Source organism: Talpa europaea, assembly GCF_964194135.1.
Source record: "Talpa europaea genome assembly, chromosome: 9".
In the NCBI taxonomy this organism is placed as follows: domain Eukaryota; kingdom Metazoa; phylum Chordata; class Mammalia; order Eulipotyphla; family Talpidae; genus Talpa; species Talpa europaea.
In genome coordinates, this window is record NC_140076.1 from 110,282,593 (window position 1) to 110,305,311 (window position 22,719).

Consider the following 22,719-nt stretch of genomic DNA (forward strand, 5'->3'; position numbering starts at 1 on the left):
GTTCTGGCACCGATGGGCTCAATGCATAATGGAAAATTAAAAGAGAGGTTGCAATTTAAAGCCACGGGGCAATGAGGAAAAAGCCTTGCTCATCCACACCCCAGCCCCAAACCACATGGGCTTTTCTCCCGGGTCAAGGAAACGGTGGCTGGGCTGAACGTCATCGCCGACTCAGGGAATCCTCCCGGCTTGCCACGCCGTGCCAGCCACCCCGGGTGAGGACAGGGCCCGACCTGGGGCTCCTGGCGACGAGAGGCATCGCTGGTGTGCAAAGTGGCCTCGACAGAGACCACGCTGGTTCGCGTCATCCTTCTGGACCTGTGAGGCTCGCAGAATACGTGGCTTCCCTGCACTCTGGCTGCTCGGCCACAAACTAGAAATTGCTCGGAAAAAATTCACACCAACCGAGAGCCCTGTCAGGCGCAGAGCGAGGAAGTGAGGCGTCCCTGGGCCCCACCGCCCTGCGTGACCCAGCCCGGGGGGAAGTGTCTCGCTCAGCGACCTGGGACACCGGCAGGCCCCGGAGCCTACGTTTCGGCCCTTCCAGACGCCCAACCTCTGCACCTCCGTCTCTCTCCTGTCCATCGCAGCCGCTCTTCTGCTTTCAGACACTGCGCCTCTGTGTTAGAGCAAATAAGGAGAGAGAGGCCGCTGCTTTTTCTTCCCCTTCTTCTCTGTGCCTGTCTTCACCCCCCCACCCCTGGCATGTTAAAGAGTCAAGTCTGGTCTGGTCGGCCCCGTGCTTGGCAATCGCGAGACGACAGGAAGATCTGGCTCAGTCTTTTTATCTGACACCCCTTCAACTAGTGACGCAGTGCAACGCTGGCAATGCCCCCCAGCCCACCGGCAGGCAGCAGAGGCCACGGTGCTGATTTAAGTCTTGAGGAATGCGCGGGAAGCCCCTGAGCTGGGCAGGCCTGCAGCGGGGCGGGAACTCCAGGCAGTGACACAGCACGGCGAGGCCTTGGCTTCCGCACCTCGAATGCCGTGTGGGGAGAGGGCCTGGCTGCGCAGGGCACTGGGGGCAGACCAAGACCCCACTTCTACTCAGCCGGCTGCCACCTTGGAACGCCCACGCGGGTCCAGAAGGGAGGTGGGAACGGCTCATTTTGATGTGAATCAGCAGGTGCGTGAGTGCCGCCTGGTGCCGGACACTGTGGGGAGCTAACGAGGAGACCCAGGTGGGGGGGAGTGAAGGCCAGACCTGGACCCTACGGGGTGGAGGTCAGCAGTGAGGGTCACCGGGGTTCTAAGACCTTTGCCGACGGGGGCCCTGCTTCCAGGGCCAGTCCCAGCCATCACTAGAAATGCTGATTTTCCAGGAATGGGTTTTTTTCACACAACAGTATGAGTTGGGATTTGATGTTAATCATCAAATAAACATTTATTAGGTATCTGTTGTGAGCTGGGAGCCAGCGATTCAGAGATGGGAGAGCCAGTTCTTCTCTCTGGAGGATCTCAGCGGCTCCTGGAACAGCCGATCTGCACCGGGCGGCCCAGGCGGGTTCCCTAACCCTGAGGAGTCGGTCACAGAACCAGCCCCTGGAGACACCACCTGTCACCAAGCTAAGTCGCGGCCCTCTTCTGGGTACCAGTCATGCATTAGGCACTCCGAGGAGGTGATGACATAGAATTTTGAGGACAAAAGAGTGTCCAGTACTTAAAAAGAGAAGTCAAATAGAAAAAAGAGATGGGACACAATGGCACACACATCCATGTTATTGAGTAGGGGGTCGCCAGATACAATGAGATGATACATTTCACTGCCAAGCCACCTAAGTGGCCAGCCCTGTCCAGAGAGTGAGCAGGCTACAAAGGCACAAACAACAAGCACATGTTCTTAGAGGAGACCTTTGTATTCTAGAACAAAATTAGTAGGAGAAAGGATAGAAGACCTGATTCGACGGCTTTAAAGCAAAGTGAATAGACAAAAGTTTCTTTTAAGCAGTGGCTCTCCGCCGGGGAGAAGTCATTTCACATGGAGCAGAACTTATGAATGGATTTCAACTTTATTTTACTGTAGTCATTTCCACTTTCCTAGGACGGCGAATGAAATGTTCTATCTTGAGGACATATTTTTGCACTCAAGAAAAAAAAAAAAGCTTCATAAATCACAAACATGGTTCTCAGGAAGGGACAGCATTGGAAGGCAGTGGTGTTGAGAAGCAAAAATGCAAAGATCACTCCCAGGACCTGGGCCCTCCAGTCCGCTCTGCTCCCCGCCCCGGCCCCCCAGGGAGGCTGGCTCCCCACCCTCTCCAATCACAAAGAGCAAACCAGCTACTCTGCTGAGGACTAAATCCAGCAGAAAGCCCCCCTCTTGGGTCAGAAGCATCATCCTGGAGAAGTTCTCCCACAGCACCGTGCCTTTCCCGAGCTGGGCACGACTGCCTCGGTGCTCTAGTCACAGCGTCAGCTTGGGGGGGGGTGCGGGTGGGGGGCTCTACTTCAGTTATTTCCTTAGGAATCTCCATCCCTCCCCTTCCCCCCACTGCTCTCAACTCTGATGTCACTTCCCCGGAGGAGCCTACGCTGGCTGGCCCAGGCCTGTACCTCCCCTCCTGTCTGCTAGAACCACTTCTGTCGAGTTCTGTGTCTAGTTTTGATTACGGCCTAAAGGCAGGGACAAGCCTCTGTTGCTCTGTCCACCTCCCGGAGCAGGTGCCTGTTAAATGAACGGAGGGGACCTTCCCAAAGGTGCCCTTTGGGCTGCGTCATTGACTAAATTGTGACCCCACCACGCCCCCTCCATAGGTGACGCTCTACCAAGAGCCCTATGAGACAGTCCTTGGAGATGGGGTCTTGGGGAGATGATTAGGGCTCGATGAGCTCTTGAGTGGGCCCCTTGTGATGGGACTAGAGCCCAATAAGAAATACCCCACAACCCCACCCTCCTTGCTTTCTCTGCCACGGAGCTCACACTGATCTACAAGCCAGGAAAAAACTCCTCAGCAGCAGCAACTGAATAGCCCAGCACCTTGACCATGGACTTCCAGCCTCCTGAACTGTGACAAATAAATTCCTGTTCTTTAAATCACCCAGTCATGAGACTTTTTTAGGGCAACCTGATCTGACTAAGACAGGCAGACAGGCGAGACTGCAGACAATCTCCCCACCAGCTCTCTGGAGGGAAAACTTTGCAAATACTATTTTCAGACTCCTCTGCACCTGGGACACACCGCAGACACCTCGGCGGCCCTGGGTGAGCATGCTGTCCATCACACTCAGCAAAACACTTCCCTGCAGGAAAAACAAGATGAGAACTTGTCGTGTCAGTTTTGTGTTTTCCTCAGCCTGTGGGGATGTGTGTTCTGCAGTACTCGTGGACAGAGAGAATCCATTGACACACCCCTTTTACAGGAAGGAGCCTACACTTAATATGATAACACCCTCATGCACATGTGCACATGCGCGTGCACACACACACACACTCTGAATGCAAATGAGAGAATGAGCATCAATTTTGTATTCTTGCTTCCCTGGGGTGAAGACCATGTGCACACACCACCCAGTTCATTTGCAATTCTTTTTTTGGGATGAAGTCCCACATGTTGGAAATGACTTTTCAACCCTAGAGTTTTTATTAAAAGCTTTTAAGCTAATACTTTTGCTCAGGGTGGCAATTCTCATCCCAGACGGAAGCACTCACAACTCTCGATCTGATTGCAAACCACATTGTGATACCATCAGGGTAATGGTGCCTCATCCTTTTAGCAGACAAAAGTCACAAGCACATTTGTTCTGGGAGATGATGCTAATTTTCTTGAAGAGGAAAGTCAGCTCCTCAGATTTTCATCCTATTATGCAGCACCAGCAAGGCAAGGATTCAGAGGCAACGTTCTCAAAAGCAAAGATTTTGTCAGAAAAAACACAAGCACCAATTGCCTTCGGATACCCACACAAGCCTCTCGAGTAACCTCTCTGCCCGGCCTCGACATTAGGATGGGTGAAGGGAACCAGCAGGCAGGTGCCCATGGTAAGAAGGTGGTTGGTGTGGAAATAGACGAGTTTGATCCCAGTCTTTCTAATTTCCTCTAATATTTCCTCATAATGATTTCCTAAGAACGAGTTATGCAGAGATGTTCCTGAAAGATTTCCTTCAGGTAAGGGTGTTATTTTAAAATCAATCAATGCTTCATTCTCTGCACGATGGAAGGTTCCGCTCTCCAAACAGTGACAGATTCAGGAATGTTCTCTTCACCCCTGGAAAGAACAATGGGCTCTGTGCTGTGCCCACCCCCTCTTCTCTTGTCTAGGTTGTTGTAAGTTAACGAGCGTGGGCGAGCTGACCTTGCTGGGAGGGGGTTTAGGAGAGCTGGGGGCATGGGTGGTGGGGACCAAGTCCAGGAAGGAAGCTGACCTGGGATGAAAAGCTGTGACTGATAAAGCAGATCATTTCGATATAGGTCATAGGAAGTGAGTTGGATTTACTCGGTGGCTACACAAAAATGCCTGTTCTAAAAAAAAAAAAAATGCAGGGAAAAGGAGAGAAGAGATAGCAAGAATTAATGAGGAAGATGATGGTTGCAGAGTTTTTTTTTTTTTTCCTTTCTTTTTTAAAAAGATTTATTTATTTATACAAGCACCGGGTGAGAGAATTCACCAGAGCCAGAGCGGGGAGCAGAGCAGGCAGAAGGACCGAAGTACACTGCTGAGGGGAGCAGCGGGCGGCAGGAGAGGTCTGCGCGCCATGTGGGACCCACCTCTGATGGCCGGGGATCAAACCGGAGTTGCAGAGGCTGCGGGCAGCTTTGCAACCCAGCGCTCAACTGCTGCGCCACCGGGGAGGCCCTGCAGAGTTTTTTTTAAAGAGCGAGGAGAGGCAACGCAGAGCACTGGCTACCCTGGTGGGCAGGTGTCTTTAGAGAGAGATCGAATGCGCACAGAACTAAATCCAAGCCACCAAGCAGCCAAAGCGGACTAGCGCACGTCTGCCTTCCCGCACTACGTGTAAGCTGCCTCTGTCCCAGTCACCATCATGGTGGGAGGACAGGGCTTGGCACCCACCCTGGGGTACTGGCCAGATGCGCTCTAGAAAATTTAACCTTGAGTGTTGACACTGAAGGAGGCACTTAGGTGGGATATAACACAACCATTCACACGGCCAGCGTCCCCCCTGCAGAGTGGAGGGAATCACAGCCTCCCTGAGAAGGCAGCGTGTTCACCTTACCCAGCCCCACAGGGAGGGCCCAGCACTTAGTTCCATTATGGTGCAAACTTGCAAATGCTGCGTTTAGCCTTCAAACAACCCTCTCAAGAGAGGAAACACAGCTCCCACCTCCTCTACTTCTATTTTAGCTCAACACTCTCCCCACGACCGCTGGGGTTCCCTTGAGTTCTCGAAACCTTCTACACTAGAAGGCTCCCCTTCCAGGAACTATGATCCTGTCTCTCTTAAGTTTGTTTCCTAAGACTAAGAAAAGTAGGAAACAACGAATTATGAAAGAATAACTGTATTTAGGCAATTGTCACGCAACAGAACTTTCTCCAATGATGTCCATGATCTCGCAGCCACTGGCCAACCATGGCTGCTGAGCACGCGAGGTCACGCAGGAAGTTAGTTTCGTCCTTTAATCTCCATTAATGTGCACGTACACAGCCATGTGGGATCGGTAGAGTCGCCGCTGAGCTGGGGAACACAGGTCTAGAATCCCCAGGCTCCTCACAGCTTCAGCTTCTCCCCCTGCTCATCTGCACACTTGGAGAGGCCAAGAGTCTGGCACAGGCCGCAGCCCAGCCCTCCCCTGGCGAGCTCTGGGAGCCTGGGCAAGTCTACTAAACCCTGGCGCTCCTGCTTCCTCAGACATAAACTGGGAGTGGTGTTAGATTTTAGAGGGTCATTGTTAGAGCTGCGGTTAGACTCTGGAGGGTTGTTGTGAGGGTGATAGAATTAAATATACAAAATGTGATTGGGAAAACAGCTGGCACGCAGCTTCCATTTATATAGTGCTTGTTATTATTCTTGGTTTTGCTGCTAAAATTAGTGCTGCAAACTGTTTCTTTAATATATGCTCTTTTCTCAAGCCCTGTCTTGCTTCTCCTCGGCCTTAAATGCATCTGCCCTGGCCTCAGCCTCTCTCCCGCTTCCTCCATGTGCCAGCGCTGAATGCATCTCTGCAACCACATTTGTGAGTAAATCAAGCTCCGCGACCACAGACCTCACCTTTTCTAGAGAAGTAGTGTTTCCTCTGCCTGATATTCCACACACCTTAATAAGTTAATACCGTGAAAAGAACAGACTTTGAAACCAGAGATCTGGGGGTGACCCAGCCTTGCTCCGCCCCAGCTCTGGGAACTTATGCCTGCTTTGCAGTGTCACGTCTGCAAAATGGGGATAATGATATGACTTATGGGATTATTGTGATTCATGATCAAATGGGATAACACATGTGAAAGCATTTTGTCAACTAAAACATCATAGGGATGGTCACTAGCTTCTTAGTTTTGTTTGCAATCAAATCCAAAGAGGATGAACAAGGCAGGCCAGCAGCCCCCCTACATCTGTAAGATGTGTTTCCAGCCCATCTGAAAGTCCCCTCTTACCAGCCTCCCTCTCAAGTCCTCCTCCTTCACTCCTTAGAGACACTGACAGGTTCTGTCCGTGGTCAGGACAGCGTTAGCGGTGCCTGCGTCAGAACAGCTCCGTTGTGATATTTCACTCTCAATGTCAAGATGGGAGATGGAGTTACAGGCTCTATTGTCCACAAGGCTGGACACCCCAAGAAACCGCATGGGAGATGTTCTAGAATAACACTGTGAAGCAATGGACAATGGGCCGGTGGCTGCCTGGTAATTCTAGAAACCATCAAATCTTAATGTTAAAAAAAAAGCTCTTAAAATAATAATGGTAAAGCAGTAACTGGCATGAAGAGAACTGCCCCAGGAAGTCAGGCGAGCGGGGCAAAAGGAAGGGCACGGACTCCCTGCCTGGTGGAAACAAGAGGCTCTGGTGGGCCTTTGATTTCCCAAGGTCACGTCTGAGGAAGAGGTTGAGGTGCTCCCTGCATCGGTAGCCTCTGCACCACCTGGGGGCTCGCTAGTAAAGGTGACCCACTGAGTCAGAATGTGGATCTGAACCAGATGAGGGGATCTGTGTGCGCATTAAAGTCTCAGTGCGCAACCATGTGCCCAGAGCCATCCCAGTGAGTGCTGAGCCTCTCCTAGCGCCAGGGCTGAGGATGGCGAGGGAGACACTGCATGACACAGCCCTGCCCTCCGGGGCACAGACCACTGGAGAAGGGTCAACTACTGTCAAAGGCCCTAAAGAGGCACAGTGCCTCAAGGCTTCACCATTTTTGATGTTTAGCACTTGGCAGAGCACTGGGCATTGGGGAGGGGGTCCGCACGTCTGCTGAGTGGCTGGCTGCAGAGGAACATGGCTTTCCTTTTGACTCCACACCCTTGGTCAGCCGCAGACTCCTGCTGCTCTGCTAGCTGGCTGGGCTGAGGACACCTGTTTCCTATTTGTCCTTACCGTTGGAACCCTCTTGACTTCTGGGTTCCACTTTCCAACCTGTACTTTTAGAATTTAGATATGACTTCCTCTAATATCTCATATTACTGAGTATTTACCATGCACAGGCATCATACTTGTTACCTTACATATTTACATACTATCTTTTTTTTTAAAAAAGATTTATTTATTTATGCATACAAGAACTGGGGTACAGGCCAGAGGTGTGGAGGGTGGGAGGATCCACCAGAGACAGAATGGGGAACAGAAGAGGCAGACGGACTGAAATACACTGTTGAGGGGAGCAGCGGGCGAGACAGGAGAGGTCTGCTGTGCCATGTGAGTTGCTCCCTGGCTGGGGATCGAACTCCTGTTGCAGTGGCTGCGGATAGCTTCAGAGATTGTGTCTTAACCCCCTGCACTACAGGGAGGCCCTATATCTTACATATGCGTTTTGTCTGCACAAAGATCATAGATTGATGTTGGTAGCCGATTATGTCCATTTAGCAGATGAGGAAAACTGAGGTTCAAATAGGTTAAAAACTTACTAACCCAGTCCCTAATAGCTTGGAATAAAGCCATGCGGTGTGATGCTAACATCTACCTCCCAGGTTCCACACCCCGGGGTTTTCAGCTCAGTGCTGTCCAGATCCCTGGGACTCAGCTCTCACCGCCCCCTCTCCCCAACAGTGCTACACTGCCCTTGTCCACCCCAGGAGGCTGGCCAGTGCTGCGTGCTTCCCACCTTGACAGAGATCAGAATTGACTACCCTACTAGAAGGTCAAGGAAATTCCCATCTGCTTTCTGGGGTGGTCTAGTTTCAGCTAGACCTGAAAAAAATACTTTCTTGAGCTCCTGTTTTTTTAACTTGTCTCTGACTGGTGGTAGCTCTGAAGTTATTGTTTGAAATAAGTTTGGGAAAGAGCAAGAGGCAATTTCTGGACACTTAGTAGCCTCAAACACCTCTCATGCCCCAGCCGTGGGACCCCGTCTTTCCCAGATGCACCTGTCAGACTGAAAACCCAGAGCAGCACTAGCAACTGGTGAGAAGGGCGGCGAGCAGCTCCAAGTCAGCCATATATGGCTTCTGGCTTTTGACAATGAATAGTCCTGCTTCCTGTCGGTGGGTGACACTCAGCGGCCTCCCCCAGCACAATGCGAGGAAAGCTACAACAATCAAGCAAGAAATAAACACGCGCCCAGGTCTCCCCACACAGGCGCTCGGTGGATTGTGCTGTTTTATTTATATTGCTATGCAACGGAGGAAAAAAATAAAGGTGATTTCAGTGAAAGGCATGGGAATATGCTGTGCTATCTGATCGTAGTATCCGAATTTAGACATGACAAGCGTGGGGGTGGGGTGGGGTGGGGGTGGGGGTTGTGTTAGCCATCCACCCTGATAACAGAAATTAATTTAGTGGGGTTCATGGCTGAGTTTTACTTTTGTTTTTAAAAATTCAATGGTGAATGTAGTTGTCGGCCCTGGGCCAGGAAGCCCTGTGCTGGCTCTGGCAGGACCCAGTTGGATGTTTATAAAATCAGGAGCACAGCTTAGGGAAACTTAAATCAAGTTGCCAGAAGGAGGTTGCAAATAGATTTGTCAAATTGTAGATCACAAAACACAGCCACCCCCGCCTCTGTGCCTGCCTGCTGGTGAGTTCCTGACAGAAAGGAAGTGCCGTCACCACGGAGGACCTTGTACTTCAGAAGGGGAGGCCTCTGAGGGTGTGTGAGTATCACCCTTGAAGTCCCAGCTCAGGCCTATCCTTCCAGGAAAACTGCCCTCCTACCCCACCCCACCCTCGGTCCCTTCCCCAAACTTTCCTCAACCCTCCAACCTGGAAAACACGACTTCAGACACTAGGGTGGGGCTTTTCTAGAATCAGGTTCTTTCAGCGACCCTGTCGGTCAATATCTAGATTTTATCCCAAACAACTGCTTTTTTCCTAAATCACTAGGCATCGGTTTCCGTGCGGCCCCTTCCCTTGGGGGGTGCAAGCACAGATGCTGCTGGAGGTGTGTCTGGGCCACTGGTCCTCAGTCCCTACCCCAAGGAACAGGGAGGGAGGAAGGCCCGGTATTGCCCCCCTGGGCTCAACCCCGGCCAGCAGAGAACAGATCAATAGGCAATGAGCGGAGAGAGAGGCTGAGCCCTCAGCTAAAGCTGATGATCCATTATCTGGGCCCAAGTCTCCAAGTGGCAGATTCATGTCTTCCTCCTCTAGATATTTCCGTACGGACGCCTCCTCTGTGCTCTGTGGCACAGACATCAACACAACAGACAAAAGGCTTGCTCCCGATCTTCTGAGCTCCAGTGTGGGAAAAGCCACAAGCACAGTTGTGAAGATAATGTGCAGTTACCCCAAATGAAAACAAGCTGCCAGTTGCCAGGCAAACATACACCCTTCCCTGCTGGGAAAGAGTGAGGATTTATTGAGGATTTCCTTTGTGCCTGGCACTTAATAATAAAACTCATAATTAACACTTTTGGAGAAACTGCAAGGTGCTAGGCTCACAGGAGGTGCAGGCAGACACTTTATTTCCTCTTAATGCTCTCCATAACTCTGTTGCTCCAATTGTGGAGATGAGAAGACAGAAGCTGAGGCGGGAGACTAACTCACTCAAGCCCCTGCTGTGGGCAGATGGGGTCACGCTCCTCCTGTGTGGGTGGCACCACCCCTGCACCTTTGTCCACTTCCATGTGGCACAGACGGGATGCAGGTTAAGCGCCCCTTCCTCAGGAGACCCGTCCTGCCTCCTCACTCCTCACTGGTCCTTCGTCTGAACTCCTGGACTCACTCCCACATCTAAATGTTCATTCACCTCTAACCCTGTGCCTAACACAAGGGAGGACCCAAACATTTCTCTCTTCCTCCTTCCCTTCCTCACTGTGTGAGCATCAGCGCACGAAACTGGTCACTGGATTGTCAACTGTCTTATTTTGTCTGCACTGGCTTTATTTCCACCAGAACATCAGCAGCTCAGGGAATAGCATTTTATATTTATAAATGACATATATAATCACTTATAATTTACATATACATTTATGTTACATATATTTACATGTTATAAGTTTATATTTCTGTATGGACACTCTCTTTCTAATACTTGTCTAAAAATTGTTAACCGCAGCAGGCCTCACACTTTATATCAGGATGACCTGGAGGACCTGGGAAAAGGTTGCTGGGTCCCTCCCGGGAGTTTCTGACTCAGAGAGGCCTGCGAAGGGGCTGAAGAGTGTGCGTTTGTGCCAAGTTCCCAGGAGATGCTCCTGCTGTTGGTCTAGAAGACACACTTCCAGAACCACTGTTTACTGAGTGAGCCAGCGTGCTCGGGACACTGTGTCCCACCCCTGTCGCTTACTAGCTGTGTGATGTTGGGCACGTTGGCTTATTTGAGTCTTTCCTTGTCTGTAAAAATGGGGATAATGATAGTGTGCTCAGCAGGACTGTCGTGGGGATTCAGTGCATAGTGGCTGTGATGTGCTTCGAGCTCTTTCTGACACACCAAGACACTCAATCAATGCTTCCCATTATCCTGGGAAGGCTGCACGACCTCAGGCACTAAATAAGCACTGAACTTGGCCTAAGAGTTCCTTCCCAGGCTGATACAAAACTTCTTTTGAATTTGTGAGCAGCGAGAGTGAAGGATGTCACTGAAGCATGACCTCTATAAACGACAGCTTTGGAAATGAAGCCAAACTACTAAAAAGCACAACACAAATGGCCTTTAGAAACCTCCTCCTTGTAGCATGATGGGTATAAAGGCCCAGGTGTACAAACACCATGTGTGTATTTTAAGTTTTGGGGTTGTCCTCCAGGTACCTCCTTCACACCTACCCCAGCTGAAGGATGCGGGAGATGGTAACTTGGCTTCTGACAGCCTGGAAGTTGCTAGACTCACACAGGCATCTGGGCTAATGGGTTGGCAAACACCAGATGAGCCCGTCATTCAATAATTAATGAGTTGCAGTCATGGGAAGACACACTCCCCAGTGCAGGAAAAGGAAAACCCCCCTCCATCTTAGTTGTTTCAAGGAACCCAAGGCACAGCTGCTCCCTCCCAGTTCTAAGAACCTGTTCTTTAAGCAAGATCTAGGTTCCCTCCGGGTCTACCTGAGCAGTTCTTCTAGCTGACATTCTCTTGATAAAGCCCAAGGGGGAGTGTGCAGAAAAGACAATTTTCAGACCTAGCTTCACAGCCCTGGAGGGCCGGAGGCAGGGTATGGGGAGATCTGGGGATGGTCTGGCCCGAACCTTGTCCCCAGGACATGGGAGCCCAGGGTCGTGGGAGCCAAGCCGCCTCCCCCAGCACCGCGCTCGCTCGCTGTCAGCTCAGCGGCACCCTGCAAAGTTGAATGAGATCATCCCTGGGCGCATTCGCATTTAGCGCCAGGGACAGGGGGTGCTGCTGCTGTCCCTTGGCAGCCCCTTCCCCTCCCCCTGCTCAGAAGCGCACCCCCACCTCTCACCCATCACTGCACTCTCCTAGCACCCAGGAAGAGCGCGACCGACCCCCCAATAACATTCTCACGCCCACCCCCAATTTCCTGGGCGAAACCATCACAGCCAGCGCATCCTCCCCGCTGGGGTTGGGCCCCGGCCCCGGCGGCCCCGGCGGCCCCGGCGGGGCGTGAGCTGGGGGGCGTGAGCGCGGGTCGGGGTGCAGCCCGGGCGCGGGGGGCGGGCGGCCCCGCACCCGGAGCCGCCGCGGCGCGGTGACAGCCCAGGCAGAGCTGCCCGGCGCCTCCCCGCTTCTCCCCGCTTCTCCCCGCTTCTCCCGGCTCTCGCCGCTGCGCCTCGCCCGGGGCTCGCGCCCTCACGCCGCCCCCCTTTGTCCGCACCCCCCTCCGCCGGGATCGCGCGGGCCCCGGAGCGGCTGGGTCGGCGCCCCCCGACCCGGCCCGGCCCCGCCCGGCCCCCCGCGCCCGGCCCTCTCGGCTCCGGGTCTCACCCAGAAGAGCAGGTTGAAGCCGAGCAGCAGGTACTTGATGCACCGCAGGCCCCCGCGGAAGCGCCCCATGCTGCGGCCGCGGCTGGGTGCGAGTCCCAGGCCCGCGCTCGCGGCGCCGGGAGCGGTGGGAGCCGCGGAGGGGGCGGGGCCTGCGGGGGGCGGGGCCACTGGGCGGGGCCTGCGGTGAGCGGGGCCTGCGGTGAGCAGGGCCGGTTGTGGGCGGGGCCTGTTGTGGGCGGGGCCCGCGGGGGCGGGGCCTGCGGTGAGCAGAGCCTGTTGTGGGCGGGGCCTGTTGTGGGCGGGGCCCGCGGGGGCGGGGCCTCGGGCTGCAGCCGGAGCTGCGAGCGGGCGGTGGGCGTGGGCGCCGCGGGGCCGAGACCCGGGGCCCAAAGGTGCAGCTCCCCGCCCTCTCCCCGAGCCAGGTCGCTCCCGGCCCCCGCAGGGCGGCGCGGCCCGCAGGTGCCCCGCTCCGGGTGGCTTCGGAGCATCTGCGAGGAGGGAGTGTCCCCTGGGAACCCGAGGCCCATTTAATAAGCGCCTTGTGCTGAGCCTGCTGTGAGGACACGGCCCCGGTGGCCATGGAAACCGAGGAAGCCGACCTCGGGTGGAAGAGCTGAGCTGGACCCGTGACCGCCTGGAGACTGGCGGGGGCGTCCGGCCCCTGCGGGTCCCCGCCCCTGCGTGCGCAGGCTGCGGAGGCCGCTTCTGGGGGACCCCCCCCACCCCGCCCCTCCCGCGCGCCCGCGAGTCTTCTTACCTTAATAGGCAAGAGCTGGGAGAATGCGCGGGATGCGGCTGCTCCCCTCCCTGCTCCGCCCGGCCAGGGAAGGGGGAGTCAGAGCCTCCAGCTCCTACTGAATTCGGTTGATGGGGGGCTTGGAAAGGCATCCAGATCCGCAGGACTGATGGAGCGGTAGAGATGGGAGTAAAAGGGACTGGCTTTATTTTGCTTTGTTTTATTAAGTTAGGCTGCTGGCGGGGAAATCAGGCTCCCACTCTAGTTGACTAAGTGTCTACAATATGTGGTGCCAGACACTATGGGGGCGACAACAAAGTGTAAAATCCAGGGAGCCTCTGCATTAATTCAGCAAAACTTCAAGTGCTTATTATAGGCCAGGCATAGTAGCAAGCCCCAGGGAGACAGCCAGGTCTGGCAGCGCCTTCTCTGTCAGTCTGCACGCAGAAAATTGTAGCAAGGTGAGGAGGCTGTTCCGAAAGGCCCACGCTCCCTGGATTGTGCAGGGAAAGCTTTGCCTGGGAGAGTGAGGCTGACTTATCTCCAAGGATGAATCTGGACAGAGAGGTGCGCAGCCCAGGCCTGGAGACCTCTCAGGGAACGATGATCTCTGTAATTAGCCCAAAAGGTACTAGGACTCAGCTTCTAGTCAAATGACAAAGTGCAAGTGTCCTGCCTATGGTGTCCTATGGAGATAATAGTACCGACCCTACAGAGCTGTGCAGATGAGTGAGTTCATCTGTAAAGTGCCTAGGACAGTGTCTGGCACAGAGCACTATCTACCGTCAGCTGTTATTGTGCTGGGCTCTATCAGTCTGCCAGCAGTTTCTACCGTATTCCCAACTTGGCTTCCATTTGGGTCTTTGAACATTTATTTGAATAAGTAGTGAATTTTACTTATGAAAATGAGTAGAAGACCGAAAAATGAAAGTGCTGGTTCTGGTAATAAGCATTTAGTCTTAATAGTGAAATACGGAGAGAAGTCATTAGGTAGGCAGAAAGAGGCATCTCTTTAACTTCAGTCAAACATAAATTGTTCTCTGTCATCTCTGCTCTATTACGAAGGAAAACAACTGAATTAAAAAGTAGTGTCTGGTATATGGTTAAGCATTCAATAAATCTCAGAATTGAATGAACAATAATGATGTTATACTTTAAATATATTGTTGACATTATATTTTAAACATATTGCCAAATTTTATGTCTGTAAGACAAAATACATTTAGAGATTATGTCTGAGAAGAAAACCCCTACTATACAGATGCCTTGTTCTTTCATGCTACCATTTTAGCATGCATGTGTTAGACACAGATGTTGCCTACATAGAATTCAGATTTAGATTTTGAGTGCAGGTTCTTCACCCCACCTCCTCCACAAAGTTCTGTCTTAGGAGAACTGACCCTTGACAGGAATAGGGCATCCTAACTGATAACACATATTTATTTATTTATTAAAAAAAAAAAAAAGATTTATTTATTTATTTATTTATTTATTTATTTATTTATTTATTTATACAAGCACTGGGTACAGTCAGAAGCGCGGGAGGGTGAGAGAATTCACCAGAGCCAGAGCGGGGAGCAGAGCAGGCAGAAGGACCGAAGTACACTGCTGAGGGGAGCAGCGGGCGGCAGGAGAGGTCTGCGCACCATGTGGGACCCTCCTCCGGTGGCTGGGGAGCAGCCGGGGATTGAACCGGCGCCGCAGAGGCCGCGGGCAGCTTCGCAACCCAGCGCTCAACTGCTGCGTCACCAGGGAGGCCCTGATAACACATTTTTAAAGAGTACATTATCACATGAGAGTAGGGAATTGCATTCAATGGCATAATAATGAATTGGCCTTTAACTAGACATTATGCAAACCATCGAACAGAGATAAGACAGGGATTAGATGGTTAAATTTCTATTTTTAGAATGCTCGAATTGGGGGCTACTGGGAGGATGATTGAAGTTAAGACTTGGGACTAATAATAAGAAACTGTTATACTATTTCAGATAGCAAAGGAGAGCTGGAATCCAGATAGTGACTGTGGGTATAAGAAGGAGGCTCAGATTTGAGAGATTCAAAGATGAGGAAAGATCAAGACAGACTGACTATGACAAAAAAACAGAAAAGGATGATCCTGGATTTCTTTTATGGGTGACTAGGTAGATCTTGGAACCGTGCACAGAGATCAGGACTATGATAGAAGGTAGAGGAGGTTTGGGAGAATGTTAAGGATGTTGTAGATGGGCTTACCCCTCGCCCAGCCCTCCACCCAGTCGAGAAAATAGGAATGGTAAGTCCTTGCTTCTGGTTTTCTGTGTAGTTAAGGGTGGCCATCTGGTATGGTTCTGATTAATGGGATTTATGTACAAGTTGGCTGGGAGGTTTCTGGAAAACATTGATAAAAGGTTCAATTGTGTCTGGAATTAGTCTTTCCCCCTTTTTCCTGTCTTGAACTCAGACACAATGCCTGGAACTATAGAACATTTTGTAACTATGAGGAAGGGAAGGCCAAGAGGACTGCAGACCTGCCAAACAAGAGACCGTGAGATCCCCGTACCAGCACCAGCCGCCTCGTCTAGATTTCTTGTTTGTAAGGAAAATAACCCTAGTTTTATTAGACTCTTACATTTCTGTTACTTATAGCTGATGCTGTTCCTAACCAACCTAGAAAGATAATATATTCACACTTGGATCTGCAAAGTTTTAGATCTGATGGGAAATCTAGATGGAGTGCCACAGGAAGTGGATGGAGATATGATTGGGATTCTGGAGGGAAATTTGGACTCTAAGTTTAGGTTAAAGATTCATTAGCAAATGATGATTATGGAAACCAATGATCATTAAACTTTTGTCCACACATTCCCTAAAAAGTTATGAAAAATTTTATTCTCTCTTGTACATTTCCTGCATGTTTTATCATGAATATTTTCAAACAGATAGAGGGTGAAATAACTGAGTAGTGGATACCATATACTCACCACCTAGACTCTACAGTAAATAGAGAATTTGCTGTACTTACATTACTTATCTCTACATCTGTCCACTTGTCACTTTATTGCATTTCCAAATTAATTGAGACATCAATACGTCTACTCTCTGAGCTCTTTAGCATGTAGAACATTAACTAGAGGTCAAATATCTGTGAATAGTTTTTCTTCCTTTTTTTGAGATAATACACAGCTCAAAGAAAAGGACACATTTTCAGTATACCATTTGATTATTTTTGACAAATGTTTTTGTCTTTTGAACAAAGCCTCTTAAAATGTAGAATATTAACCTCACCCCAGAATTAATGCTCCTACTACTCTTTGAGGCACGTATTTCACTATAGATTAATATGGCCTATTCTATAATGTCCTCTACATGGAATTATGCAGTGTTTACCCTCACATATTTTAAAGTAACATATAAAATTCTGCATTATAAGTTTGAGTATTTGTAAAGGTGTCATTTCTGATGTATTTTAACTATTTACATTAAAAAATTGTCAAGTTCCAATATAGCTACACAATGGAATAGTATTCAGCTATTAAAAAGATGAAATTTGCCATTTGCCACAACACAGATGGAACTGGAGGGGATTATACTAAGTGACATAAGTCAGAAGGAGAAAGACAATTACCATATAATGAGATGATTTCACTCCTGTGGAATAGAGGGAAACAAAATAGAGGCACAGACGAAACTAAGCCAAAAGAAACCCTAGAAATCTGCCTGTAGAATTGAGGCTTTCAGAAGTAGAGATGGGAGTTGGGAGCAAGTCCAGTAGACTGGGTGAAAATTATTTTTGTGAACTTACACCTGTAAATCATATACAGTGTTGTAAATCAATAATACTTCAGCACAAATAATACAATTAAAAAATAGTAATAAAGGGCCTCCCCTGTGGCGCAGCGGTGGAGCGCTGGGCTGCAAGGCTGCTGGCAGCCTCTGCAGCACTGGTTCGATCCCCAGCTGCCGGTGAGGGTCCCACATGGCGTGCAGACCTCTCCTGCCACACCCGCTGCTCCCCTCAGCAGTGTATTTCGGTCCTTCTGCCTGTTCTGCTCCCTGCTCTGGCTCGGGTGAATTCTCTCACCCTCCCGCGCTTCTGACTGTACCAGTGCTTGTATAAATAAATAAATAAATCTTTAAAAAAAATAATAAATACAGTTAGAGAGACTTGGGAATACAGAATAGCTCTACAGAGATATCCGCCCTCAAATCAGAAACCCTTCAAAGTTACCAAGAGGTAAGGGCAGTTTTAGAAGTGAGCTAGAGAGAAGGCTAAAACTGGATTTCTAAAGAGAAATAATGAAGCATTAAATTAGGATAACAGAAGTGGGAATTAAAAAAAACAATAAATGCAAGTGAAATTAAGAAGGTAATTTACATAACTGGCAGCGCAGGATGAGAAAAGGAGGAGGCAAACTGGCATTTGTGTAGTCCCCACACAGCGGTGTGGAGGCCTGGTCTTCAGTGGGAAGGCACCAGGGTTTAGTTTAAGTCATGAACTGGTCATAACTATGTGATTGCTAAATAATTTGGGGGCACATTTCTTCACCTCTTTGGACACCCATTTTCTTGTCTATAAAAATGTGAAGATTATGTATTTCAAAAGAAAATTGTCATGTCACTCATTTTAATGCATCCAATAAACTTAGTACCAACATGATCTGTTACTAACCATCATCCATTTAAGAAATTACATGATCAAGCTCCTCTTTAATAAAGTGCAAATTTTATATCTTTTTTTCTCCTTGAGCTTATATTCCCATTCCACCTTTTCTATGAAATGTTATCTTAAAGGAATGCATTTTCATGCTTGAGAGATTCTTCTTGAATGTCCCTCTACATTTGTCTGAACAAACATTACTTAAAGTTTATTAAAAGAAATTACATTTTTCCTCCTGAGACCCTGAGGCTGTGAGTGTTAATTAATTCCTTCTCCATTAAGTTATCATTAAAATATTTTGAGGACACAATGATTAAAATAACAAATATATTTTTCAACAAACTATCTTTAAACCTAAAAGTAAAGAATTACTGGAAACACATCTCTTAATGAGATTGGTGGTTTGCGGTTATTCCTTCTAGTTTGTTTATCCTTGAATGAACATTACTTATTGTTAGAAAAACACAGGGAGGGCTTGGCAAAGGTCCCTTAAATATTTTTCATTGCTTTGATATAAATGCTGAGGAGGTTTGTTTAGATGTATAAGCGGTGAGGAAGGAAGATGTTTTTATGCAATGTCAATTTTTTTTTAATCTCTTCTGAACCATTTGCCCCATTTCACACAGTTTGATAGTCTGTCAAACACTATTTCTAATATTGCTCATTTGCTCTTTCTTCAATTTTATGTCAAGTAGACTTCGAACTCTTCTAACTTGCGGTAGCATTTATTATCCATATTATGGTTAGTCACTTTTTCACTACCTATGCCAATAATTTTCAAGTCACCTGTCCAGAGATTTCTACACTCAGGAGGAAGAGTCAGGTAGGATGAGAGGTAGCTGGTGAGGGAAGACATCTTGGTCACAGGTGTGTTCTCTGCAGCTGGGTTCTAGGATGGAAATCCAGGGTTCGGAAACAGATTTTCGGAAAATCTGGAAAGATTTCTGGTATCACCAGGGTGTGCATGCCTCAGGGATGTACAGCTGTTTTAAGCCACGAGACCGATGCTGTGTCCAGGGAGAGTGTGAAACATGTTTCGTGTTGAGAAAGGAGCTGAAGAACAGTGACATTATGGTAGGTGGGCAGAGGAGACGGAACACTCCAAGGACATTGGGAAGAGATGATCAGAGAGGTAAAGAAAAAAATCAGAAGAAAGTGATGTCACAGAGGCCAAGGAGGAAAGTTTTGGGGAGGAGGGTGTGGCCACAGAATATACAGGTAATGGTCAACTGGATTTGGTAGCACGGTTATTTAGGACTCTGACTACTGGGGAAGGGCTAGTTCAGAAGAGCAGATGCTGTGTGCGGGTCGGGGTGAGTGGAAGCCAGGCTGCAGCTCAGGACGGAACAGGCAGTGGGGAGAAGAGACACAAGCTCTCAAGAACCTGAGCTGTGAGGGTGGAGGAGAGGATGGGGGAGCAAGGTTTCTTTTTTCTTTTCTTACTGGGAAAGATTTGGATGTGTTTGTAGTCTGTGGGGAGGGCGCCTGTGGAAAAAGGCAGATGGAGCAAGAAGAAAGGCACACGCAGTTTCAAGAAATAGAAAGGGGGGCCTCCTTGGTGGTGCAAGGGGTTAAGACTCAACCTTTGAAGCTGTCCTGCAACCACTGCAGCAGGAGTTCGATCCCTGGCCAGGGAGCTACCCACACAGCGCAGCAGACCTCTCCTGTCTCGCCCGCTGCTCCCCTCAGCAGTGTATTTCAGTCAATCTGCCTGTTCTGTTCCCCACTCTGTCTCTCGTGAATCCTCTCACCCCCACACCTCTGGCCTGTGCCCCAGCTCTTGTATGCATAAATAAATAAATCTTAAAAAAAAAATAGAAAGGGGCTGAGTTTTAAGAGCCCACGGGGGGTTTACATGTGGAGACAGGAGAAAATAGGCAAGGACAGAGTTCTCGAAAAAGTCTATTCTCCATCTCATAATCCTGATATTTGAACCTGTGATCTGATTTTGCCGCCTGTAGAAGTTTGTGCCTGTCGATTTTAATGTCTTGTTCCCTCTCTCTCTCCCTCCCTCCCTCCTTCCCTGTCACCCCCCATTCTTCTTGCTGTAAGCTGCTAATTTTTCTTGGAAAATTGTGAAATTCTTTGAGTGGTGGGTTGAGGTTTTTGTTCCTCCAGATAGAATTTGCTTTGATTTCTATAAACCATCTCAAGTCCCTTCCACAGAATATTAATTCAGACAACAAGCCCATTAAAAGACTGGCTCGTGGTTACACTTTCTGAGGGGAGACCTCCCTCCACCCAACCCCAAGATCAAAACGCTCCATTTCCTCCTCTTCGTCCACATGACTCGTTTATTTCCTGTCTACTCTTAACTTGAGGTTGTGCCTTTGGGGTGGGGTCTCCTAATAAACTCCCTATTATAGTCGGGTTTCGGTTTTACTTCATGAACCCCAAACCTTGAAAACTCAACTCAAGGCAAAGGGTGATTTGAACCCCTACTTGCTTCTCAGTGTTTCTGCTTTCACTTCCTGCTGTCTTTGAAACTCCCCCTCAAGCAATGCATTTAAAAAGATGATTCTGCCTTTTATCCAGTGTTACAGTTTCGATGGAGTAAGTTGTGAGGACATCAAGTCTGCCCCAGTGTTGGAAAGAAGAGCCTGGGGTGCCTGCTGTCCTACCTGGTTTTGATAAGCAGGACATGAACAGTGTTTTTTTGTTTTTTTATGGCTGGGTTTGTAGCATGTTAATCCCGTTGCTATGCAGCTGTTGATGGAAAACAGTCTGTGGGCTGAGGGTTTCTAAACCAACCATGTCTTAGATGCCCAGAGGAGGAGGGAAGGTGAGGGCCAAGGTTTGCTGATTGCAAACCATTGCCATGGCCACAGGTGCTGGCTCTCGTCTTACGGCGCTGGCCCGGCAGCATCCAGGCAGCAGCAGCTTCCTTTCATCATGTGCAGCTTCTGGTGTTTGCTGAAGAGAGGAAAGAGTATCTACCTGCGTGTGGCCATGTAGGAAGGAAGGCGGGGCTGTGAAACAGGAGAGGGGGCCAGACTCCAAGATAATTGTTTCCATCGGGCCCTGTGGGAATAACCTGCTCATTTTTTGTTGTCACGTTTATAGGAGTTTGTGGGGAGAAGAGGAACATCACCCATTTGGATCCGAAGGCTAAGTCTGAATATTTACTGTGTCTGAGATTATTACCCTCTGAATTAGGACAGACTTAAAAAAATTACAGAATAATCATCTGGCAAGTCAATTTTATTTTTATTTATTTATTTTTTAAAGATTTATTTATACAAGCACAGAGTACAGTCAGAAGCGTGGGAGGGTGAGAGAATTCACCAGAGCCAGAGCAGGGAACAGAACAGGCAGACTGACGAAATACACTGCTGAGGGGAGCAGCGGGTGGCAGAAGAGGTCTGTCCCGCCATGAGGGCCCTCGCCAGTGGCCAGGGATCGAACCGGTGCTGCAGAGGCTGCGGGCAGCTTCACAGTGCGGCGCTCAACCGCCTGCACCACCAGGGAGGCCCTCTGCTTTGATTTTTATTATTTCCTTTCTTCTACTGGTTTTAGGGTTTTTTTGTCGTACTTTTTCTAGTTCTTTGAGATGTGAGATTAGGTTGTTTCTTTGAGTTCTTTCTTGTTTCTTGATGTGAGCCTGTATTGCTATATATTTTACTCTTATTTCTGCTTTTGCTGTGTCCCATACATTTAGGAAATTGGTGTCCTCCTTGTTATTCAACTCAAAGTATTTTTTAATTTCTTCTTTGATCTCCTCATTAGTCCAGTGGTCTTCCAGTAGTGCGGATTTTAATCTCCACGAAGTAGGAGGGTTCCTTGCCTTCTTTTTGTGGTTTATTTCTAGTTTGATGCCTTCATGGTCAGAGAAGATGGTTGGTATGATTTCAACCTTGGTGTATCTGTTGATGTTTGTCGTGTCCCAGTATGTGATTGACCCTGGAGAATGATCTGTGTGTGCTTGAGAAAAATGTGTACTCAGATTCTTTTGGGTTTAGTGTTCTATAGATGCCTGTTAAGCCCATGAGGTCTAGATCCTTATTTAGAGCTTTAGTGTCCTTACTTATTTTTTGTCTCATTGATCTATCCATTGTTGATAGTGGTGTGTTGAAGTCTCCTACTACATATGTATTTTCTCTGATGTCTGTTTTCAGAGATGATAATAGTTGTCTGACATATTTTGGTGCTCCTTCATTTGGTGAGTATATGCTAATGAGTGTTATGTCTTCTTGATGTGCTGTCCCCTTGATCATAATGTAGTGACCATCTGGGTCTCTTTTTACCTTTTTGAGTTTGAAATTTGGCTTATCTGACATAAGTATAGCTGTTCCTGCCTTCTTTTTTGGTCCATTTGCTTGTAGGATTGTTTTCCATCCTTTTACTTTCAGTCTATTTTTATCTTTTGTAGTTAAATGTGTTTCCTGGAGACAGCAAAAGGTTGGGTTTTGTTTCTTAATCCAGCCTGCGACTCTGTGTCTTTTTATTGAAGAGTTTAGTCTGTTTACATTTAAAGTTAATATTGATATGTTAGCATCTGTATTTGCCATTTTGTTTGTCTTCTCTCTGGTTTTATTTATTTATTTAGAAAAAAAAATTTTGTCTTGTTTCGTTCTTATAACTCTGCTGGCTCTGTCTTTGGAACTCCTTGTATTATTTTTTGGAGTGGGGGTTTAGTTGTAATGAAATTCCGGATTTTCTCTTTTTCTGGAAGGTCCTAATTCTTGCTTCATAGAGGAAGGAGAGCTTTGCGGGATAGGGTATTCTTGGTTGGCATTTGTTGTCTTGGAGTTTGTTGACTATGTCCCTCCACTCTCTCCTTGCCTGTAGTGTTTCTTCAGAGAAGTCTGATGGCAGCCTGATTGGTTTTCCTTTGTATGTTATCTATTTCTTCCCTCTTGTCAGCTTCATTATTTTTTCCTTGTCTTGGATTCTCAGGAGCTTTACTATTACGTGTCCTGCTGTATTTTTCCTTTCAT

General features: G+C 48.7%; 1 protein-coding gene across 3 annotated transcripts in view; it reads right to left on the reverse strand.

The window, feature by feature from the left end:
• The window catches only part of TSPAN2 (tetraspanin 2), a gene marked incomplete at both ends in the record, with an annotated part of 31,720 nt that extends 19,244 nt beyond the window's left edge, over window positions 1-12,476 (reverse strand). For all 3 annotated transcript variants that reach the window (XM_084243105.1, XM_084243106.1, XM_084243104.1), the window contains one exon: window positions 12,408-12,476. In XM_084243105.1, coding sequence (XP_084099231.1) covers window positions 12,408-12,476 — 69 coding nt within the window. The remainder of the gene's footprint in view (window positions 1-12,407) is intronic.
• Between the last annotated feature and the right edge of the window lie 10,243 nt (window positions 12,477-22,719).